Source organism: Corylus avellana, chromosome ca3 (genome assembly GCF_901000735.1).
Source record: "Corylus avellana chromosome ca3, CavTom2PMs-1.0".
Classification (NCBI taxonomy): domain Eukaryota; kingdom Viridiplantae; phylum Streptophyta; class Magnoliopsida; order Fagales; family Betulaceae; genus Corylus; species Corylus avellana.
Window position 1 is genome coordinate 39,209,428 of NC_081543.1, and position 8,363 is coordinate 39,217,790.

The window sequence follows — 8,363 nt, forward strand, 5'->3', positions numbered from 1 at the left end:
ACAATATCTACTCAAATCCTTAATGTACTCGTGATCACAATCTCTATTCAAATCACTAACGTCTTCGTGATTACAATCTCTACTCAAATCCTTAACGCCATCGTGATCACAATCTCTACTCAAATCCTTAATGTCTTCGTCCACGCCTTGTAGTTTGTAGTGCCTCAATACCATATGGCCCACATGGGGTTACTAGGTTAGGATATCATACATTTGTAAGCTACAACTGAAATTTTTAGTTTTACCTAATAAGAAATCAGTGTAAAACTTTTTATAATTATTGCACTTTATGTACCATTGTTTTTTTCTTATGGGGTGCAACAAATATAGCATGATATTCAGTTTAGTGAAAAATTTAGAAAGTTGTTCCTATTTCTTGCAGTTCCATGAAATCAAAGCAAAGACCAATATACATGAGCCAACCAGATGTAGAAAGATGGGTGTCGGAACATGTAGCCCAATTAGCATCACCATAGGCAATAAGCTTAAGAGGAGATCCATTATGTAGTGCTAGAGAACCTGAAGAAGATATTGAATGATTTTTACAAACAACAACCATGTGAAGATGCTAAGGAGAAGACATAAATTGACTCACCTGGCCGAGTAATAGTTATAAGCATACAAGACTACCACTGATGGAGGCTGGTGGAGCAGTGGAGGAAGAAGAGGAGGAATTGGAATTGGAATTGGTGGAACCCTTGGTGGACGAAGAAAGTGGAGTAGCCATAAGAAGACCAAGTGTTTGACAAAAGTGCTGAAAGAAAAAGAGAAGAAAAAATAAAGGGAAGGATCGCACGACTGTAAGTCTTTATTGCTCTGATACCATCAAAGCTGATAGAATTGGGATTTCTTCCTTACTTGTATATATGAGTATCAAGGTACACACAAGATAGAGATAAACGATTACAATCGTAATCTATACAAACACGAAGACTACAGTTATAATTCACTATCACTGTCTTTGCAATTGTTATCTCTAGAGGAGTTGCCATGTATGTTGTCACCTCCAAGTGATCTTCTTTCTCTTCTCTCCCACCTCCAAGTGATCTATAAGCTTTCTATGTGGCCCTCCTTGATTTGGTCCCAAGCATAAATGATCTAGCTTACACATAGCATGAGACAGCAAATTCAACGACCAACTCTCAGGATTGAATCAGTGCTAGACATGGAAGAGAAAGGCGCATAAGCCTGGGAAAAAGGAAATGACATGAAATCGGATGCTTCATTACTTGTAAATGCACCAAAAGAAACACTGTCATGTGGTAATTCTGGTAGATCAGCATCACCATCCAAAAACTGCATCACTTGCTTCATGCTAGGCCTTGCAGCTGGTATTGCATTTGAGCAAAGCAGGCCTAGTTTCAAAACCAATACCATTTCCTCTACCACATAATTACCTTCCAATTTAGGATCGCTAGCATCAAGGATAGCTCCTCTTCTCCAGCACTCAGAGACCCAATCAACCAAAATCACCCCTTCAGCCAGTCCCTGGGCCGGTAGCTCTATTGGCCTCCTTCCACAAGCAACTTCGAGCATGAAAGCCCCAAAAGCAAAAGCATCAGTGCAAGTGGTTGCCCTTCCTGTTCTAGTAAGCTCCGGAGCCAAATAACCCACGGTCCCAACCACAAGGGTGGTTTGAGGATTGGTACCATGGTCATATAATCTTGCAAGGCCAAAGTCTCCTAGCCTTCCATTTAATTCAGCATCCAGGAGAACATTGCTTGCTTTTACATCTCGGTGTAGAACAACCTGCTCCCACTCTTCATGTAGGTAAAGAAGGGCAGATACTACTCCTCTGATGATTCGAAATCGTTGAACCCAGCTAAGGTTTGGTTGTTCATTGCTATACAAGAACTTGTCAAGGCTTCCGTTGGGCATATAATCATACACCAAGAGGAGTTCCCCTCTTCGCCGGCAATAGCCCAGGAGCTGCACCAAGTTCCTATGCCTCAATCTTCCCATGCTAACGATCTCAGCCACAAATTCCTTCATCCCTTGTTTGGAATCATGGGAGACTCTCTTTACTGCGATTTGTACATTAGAAGAAGGAAGTATTCCTTTGTAAACCTTTCCAAAACCTCCTTCTCCAAGAAGCTCCGTGTCGTTGAAACCTTTGGTTGCTTTGTGGAGATTCTTGTAGCTGAACCTGTGGGGGCCATACTCCTCTTCCCAATCTTCTCGTATTTCCTCATATTTCATCCTCCTCAAAATGTAAGCAGCTCCAGCGACGGTTATCAGCACAAGTGCTACTGCTATGCCAAAAGTCATGATCATTGGGCCTGGTATCGCTCTTTTCCCCTGTCGGGGAAGTTGAGGAAGTCTCAAAATTTCAAGGCTTTGTGACGGTCCGCTTTTATTAAAGCTCCATCCAAGAATGTAGTGATCACTTGCAAGTGTACCTGTGGCTGAAGAGAAACCAACATACATGGATTCCAAGAGAATTTGAGACAGGTCGATGGGTGTTGACAAGAGAGGCTGGTTCGGTTTTGGGATTGTGGTTGGGGCTAGTGTTACATTCAGTAACTTTTCTGCTTCATCATAGTCTATCCAAAGATGCATTGGATTCCCACTCATGAGATCCAAGCTTATATTCTTCCCTTCTTTATTGGAAAAATACATTGCAGGAGCTGATTCATTTGATTTCATGCCGTTCACATTGATTCCCACATGATTCATTGCAATATCTTGAAATTCAGGGTCCTGAACAGTATCAAGCTCGATGGCCAAGATGTGGTTTGTAGAAAGGCCGTTATTTGAAATATTGAAGAGACCCAGATACCGATTTGCTTGAGCATGGGAGAAGTCTCTAGAGGGACTGATGGTGAAGGCAATGCCGTGACCACCAAGATTTTTCACTTGTTGAACCATGGCGAACACAAAGTTGGTAGAAAATGAAAGAGATGAAGTTGTGTTGAACTTCATTGGAAACTGATAGAAAGCACGACCAACTTCTTGGCGTGAAAGGTTGGTTAGCTGCAGTAGACCATTGCGGTGGATTTCTGTGATTCCATCAAGACGCAGATTGGCTTTATCATGGAAGCCATTGTAGATGAAGTAGGTTTCATCTTTTGCAAGGGACAAGGGAATATAGGAAACATAGAGAAGTATCAGAAAATGAAGTGATATTCTAGGAACTATTGCCATTGGAAAAAGAGGTGAAAGATCTTCCTCTTTGTAGACAGAAGGCTTTTATCTGTTTAAATGTCTCAAATCCTGACTTACAAAATTTAAAATCTTTGGACAAGAAGGAGCTTCAACACCTCATAAAGAAGACAGACCGACTTCTTTGCTGCCAAAATGTGAACCACAAAATAGGAGATGTGCACCACACCTCCTAAGTTGACCATGATTTGAGAGATTCATCAAGTGAATCCACTCTCTAAGGAGGACCGGCATTTATTGAAACCAACAAAGAGCACGGCATTCATTGAAACCAACAAAGCACTCACCAAAGAGGACAGAGGTTTGGTCAATATCAATACTACATTAATATTTTTTCCAGACCACGTGCTATAGAAAATTATTTGCCAGTACCTTCTTGAATAAAGGATTTGCCTCATATATATACCTTTTGAATAAAGGCTTGGCAATCTTACCCTGACTTGAAATAAAATAGAATAAAATTCCAGTGCCAGTATTTTCAATGTAGATGAAATTTTGATGTGCATACAGGACTTTGGAAAGCTTATTTTTGTTCATGCTATATATATCAACTTGAAGCCATCATATATAAATACTCAGACAATATTAACTGAGTAAAACATCAACTTGCATTGCAATGAATTCTTCGTAGCAATTAAGCAATTGAAAGCTTACATATTTCCTTTAATATTTCAAAGTTTGCAGACAGTGGTGTGGTTAGGCAGTCTTCAGTGTTTACAGAGTGGGGTCTAGACCTTCTGTGAATTTTCGTCAATATGATCAGTGAAAGAAAGGGTAATTTTGGATGCTGGTTTCGCTTGTGCTTTCATTGTATTCAAAATGTCAAGGCAATAGGATTAGTCAAATTTTGAATGAGTGTTTCTATAAACTATTCGTTCTATGGAAATTATTCATCTTCTTAATATGGACCGGAGTGTTGCAGAATGGGTCATTCAAATAAGCTACTGCACTAAATTAACTTCGTTTTGTCCTGTCATCTTCACCTACTTGCAATATATGTATGTCATAAAAGACAATAAGAGTCGTTGGAAATTCTAGATGCCCACCTTGTAAGACCTTCTTTCTGAATGGAATATTATTGAGCAAAGTTATCGTTATTTGGGCGGTCTCAATCGTGGGTCAACAATATCAATTAGGGTAGTCTTGTTTTTTGTCAGCATTTATAATAAACTCCGTTGATTATATTATTATTGTCGTTTGTTTAAAGTGCACCTAAATTCACGCAACTTATTAAACAAAAATTCTCATTGTTTATCAGGAACTGTCAAGCAGAGCTTGCTCTATTGAATCAGCCGTGAAACAGAGTAATGAAGAACAGAAGAGAGAAAAGAAGAGAAGAAGAGGAAGAGAGGAAGAAGAAGATTGGAGAAGATTGAACAAGTTGAGAGAGAGAATTGTAGTGATGTATTCTCTGTATATTCAATCTTAATGATTACAATGAATGAATTCAACTTATATACTCGGTTACATTGATAACAAGAATGTAGATCTAACTAACTTCAAGTTAGACTAAAACAGAATAAATAGAATGAACAGAATAAGTTCAAACTGAAACTGAAGTAAAGCTAAAGTTTAGTACACGTGTAGCGGCCAACTCTAACTGATTTAATGAGTTGTCTGATACTCCCCCTCAAGATGGATGGTGTATGTCTTTAACAGACATCTTGGACAACAAATGAGAGAAATCCTTAAGTCAAAGTCCTTCTGTAAAAATACCAGCTAACTGATTTTGAGAGGAAACATGTAAAGTTCTAAGAATTTCGAGTTGAATCTTTCCTCTAATCAAGTGACAATTAATTGCTTTGTTCTTTCATGATAGACTGGATTGACTGCAATGTGGAGAGTAGACTTACTATCACAGAATAACAAGGCAGCCTTTAAATGAGGTATATGAAAATCATGAAGTAAAGAAAATAGCCACATTAATTCACAAGTAGATGCCATTGCACGGTATTCTGCCTCAACAGAAGATCTTGAAATTGTTTGCTCTTTCTTGGACTTCTAAGAGATTAATGAATTACCAAGAAACACAAAAAATCCAATAATTGATCTTCGAGTATCTACACAGCCTGCTCAATCTGAATTTGAAAAGGCCTTCAAATGAAAATCTGATTGTGCCGAAAACATAAGCCCATGAGCAGGAGAGTTCTTTATGTATCTCAATACCCTGGTGGCAGCATCTAAATGAGTTTGTCTTGGTTTGTCCATGAACCGACTCAAGACTTGTACTGAATATGCTATGTCAGGCCGAGTTATAGTAAGATAGAGTAATCTGCCAACTAATCCCCCATAACATGTAGAATTTGAAAGGAGATCACCAGCATCCTTGGATAGTTTAAGATTTTGTTCCATGGGAAAAGAGACCGGTTTAGAAGCTAAGAGGCCTGAATCTTCAAGAACTTCTAGGGCATACTTTCTTTGACATACATAAATGCCTTATGTGCTTCTAAAAATTTCAAGTCCCAAAAAATACTTTAAAGGTCCTAAATCTTTCAATCAGAATTTATCATTTAAGACTCTGATAAATTCAGAAATAGCCTTAGAATCATTGCTTGTTATGGCCACATCATTAACATAGACTAAGAGAGCAATGTATGAAGAACCTTTGAGCCTCGTAAACAAGGAGTAGTCAGCCTTAGATTGAATGAAACCAAGATCAACTAAGGTGGTAGAGAACTTAGAAAACCAATTCCTTGATGCCTGCTTCAAACCATACAAAGACTTTGTTAATTTTCAAACCTTTGTATCTCCCTTTGCACCAAAACCAAGAGGCATAGTCATGTATACTTCTTCATCTAAGTCCCCATGCAAAAATGCATTAGTCACATCCAATTGATGAAGCAACCAACCCTTAGCTGCTGCAAGTGCAAAGAAAACCCTAACTGTTGTCATTTTGGCCATGGGTGAGAAGGTTTCATGACAATCCAACCCTTCACATTGGGTGTACCCTTTTGCTACCAACCTAGCCTTTTACCTTTTTCAATGTTAAGAAAAAGGGGATTGGAAGGATCGATGGACTGATTGTTTGGAATGGTGTTGGTGTTTGGAAAAGCAGAAGAAGAAGGATTAACATTTAACAAGTTCTGGTGCCATTGAAGAGATGAGCTTCACAAAATTGTGAAAGGCTTTGATACCATGTCAAGCAGAGCTTGCTCTGTTGAATCAGCAATGAAATAGAGTAATGATGAACAGATGAGAGAAAAGAAGAGAAGAAGAGGAAGAGAGAAAGAAGAAGAAGATTGGAGAAGATTGAACAAGTTGACAGAAAGAATTGTAGAGATGTATTCTCTGTATATTCAATCTTAATGATTACAATGAATGAATTCAACTTATATACTCAGTTACATTGACAACAAGAATGTAGAACTAAGTAACTTCAAGTTAGACAAAAACAAAATAAACAGAATGAACAGAATAAGTTCAAACTGAAACTGAAGTAAAGCTAAATTTAGTACATGTGCAGCAGCCAACTTTAACTGATTTAATGAGTTGTCAGATAGGAACCATAGAAATATTCCTAGTGTTTAAATTAAAATCGCTAGAAATTATTGATAAATTTTCCAAGTTATAAAATGACTATGAACCCTAGAATTCTTGAATTTTGACAAATCATCATGTCTTATTTTGGCCTTCTCTAGTTCATTCTCTCACTCTCTCTCCATTTCGGTTGGCTGAAGATCGAAAACCACATAACCACTGTCGCTTTGGAGCTAAACCCAGCAACAACAACACCACAAGCGTGACTGGTGAAAATGTTGAATCTCTAAAATTAGATTCGGTTTGGTTGTTTTCCTCTCAAAGTTTCTTTCTCCCCATCTCTTGCCAAACTCAGATCTCGTGTCAAGTTAAGACAAGGAGAAACAGAGCAAGCTCTGTTACAAACTCTCCATTTTAAACTCCTAACGTCCTCATGCAGTGCTGCGCTTTTCTCTGGGTTGTTACACAAGGAAAAGTGAAAGGAATGATGAATTGCCGTTTGGCGTATGGTGCAAAATTATGTTTAAAAGAAAGGTCCTGGATTATAATCCATTACGCTACGTTGATTAAAAAAATAATTGAAATAGTGCAACAATTTATGGCTTAAAAAAAAGTGTTTTGAATTTTTATGAAAAACGATTAGCAGCTGTTTTGCACCGTACTATAAAGCATACACACAAGCATATACAGCCAAGCATTTCTTACTATAAAGCAATAGAATGGTATGAGTTAGGCTTTATAAATGCTAATACTACAATCCCTCTTCTTCCAAAACTTTTTAATACCTTCCATTTAAAGCATTCACAAGCTACAAACTATATATATATATATATATATACTGATTTTGAAAACTCTATTAATTACAATTTCCGCAGATCAGCATCACCATCCAAAACCTGCATCACTTGCTTCATGCTAGGCCTTGCAGCGGGTATTGCATGTGAGCAAAGCAGGCCAAGTTTCAAAACCAATTCCATTTCTTCCACCATATAATCACCTTCCAATCTTGGATCGCTAGCATCAAGGATAGCTCCTCTTCTCCAGCACTGAGAGACCAAATCAACCAAAATCACCCCTTCAGGCAGTCCCTGGGTGGCCGGTACCTCTATCGGCCTCCTTCCACAAGCCACTTCAAGCATGAAAGCTCCAAAAGCAAACACATCAGTGCAAGTGGTTGCCCTCCCTGTTTTGTAAAGCTTCGGAGCCAAATAACCCACAGTCCCAACCACGCGGGTGGTTTGGGAATTGCTACCATGGTCGTGTAATCTTGCAAGCCCAAAATCTCCTAGCCTTCCATTTAATTCAGCATCCAATAAAACATTGCTTGCTTTTACATCTCGGTGTAGAACAACCTGCTCCCACTCTTCATGTAGGTAAAGAAGGCCAGATGCTACTCCTCTGATGATTCTAAATCGTTGAACCCAGTTAAGATTTAGTTTTTCATTGCTATACAATAACTTGTCAAGGCTTCCGTTGGGCATATAATCATACACCAAGAGGAGTTCCCCACTTCGCCGGCAATAACCAAGGAGCTGCACTAAGTTCCTATGCCTCAGTCTTCCCATGCTAACGATCTCAGCCACAAATTCCTTCATACCTTGTTTGGAATCATGGGAGACTCTCTTTACTGCAATTTGTAGATTAGAAGAAGGAAGTATTCCTATATAAACCTTTCCAAAACCTCCTTCTCCAAGAAGCTCCGTGTCATTGAATCCTTTGGTTGC

General features: G+C 38.7%; 2 protein-coding genes across 2 annotated transcripts; both read right to left on the minus strand.

Moving 5' to 3' along the window:
• Positions 1–342: 342 nt before the first annotated feature.
• LOC132176564 (L-type lectin-domain containing receptor kinase SIT2-like) lies at positions 343–3,458 on the minus strand. Its single transcript, XM_059588811.1, has one exon. It carries the CDS (start codon positions 3,142–3,144, stop codon positions 1,129–1,131), a length of 2,016 nt encoding a protein of 671 aa, XP_059444794.1. The 5' UTR covers positions 3,145–3,458; the 3' UTR covers positions 343–1,128.
• A 4,041-nt stretch (positions 3,459–7,499) lies between these two features.
• LOC132174624 (L-type lectin-domain containing receptor kinase SIT2-like) lies at positions 7,500–8,313 on the minus strand. The gene has a single exon (XM_059586257.1). It carries the CDS (start codon positions 8,232–8,234, stop codon positions 7,500–7,502), a length of 735 nt encoding a protein of 244 aa, XP_059442240.1. The 5' UTR covers positions 8,235–8,313.
• Positions 8,314–8,363: the final 50 nt, after the last annotated feature.

Coding starts and splice junctions, on each gene's coding strand:
- LOC132176564 (XM_059588811.1), bottom strand. CDS start 3,144: ATGGCAATAGTTCCTAGAATATCACTTCATTTTCTGATACTTCTCTAT.
- LOC132174624 (XM_059586257.1), bottom strand. CDS start 8,234: ATGAAGGAATTTGTGGCTGAGATCGTTAGCATGGGAAGACTGAGGCAT.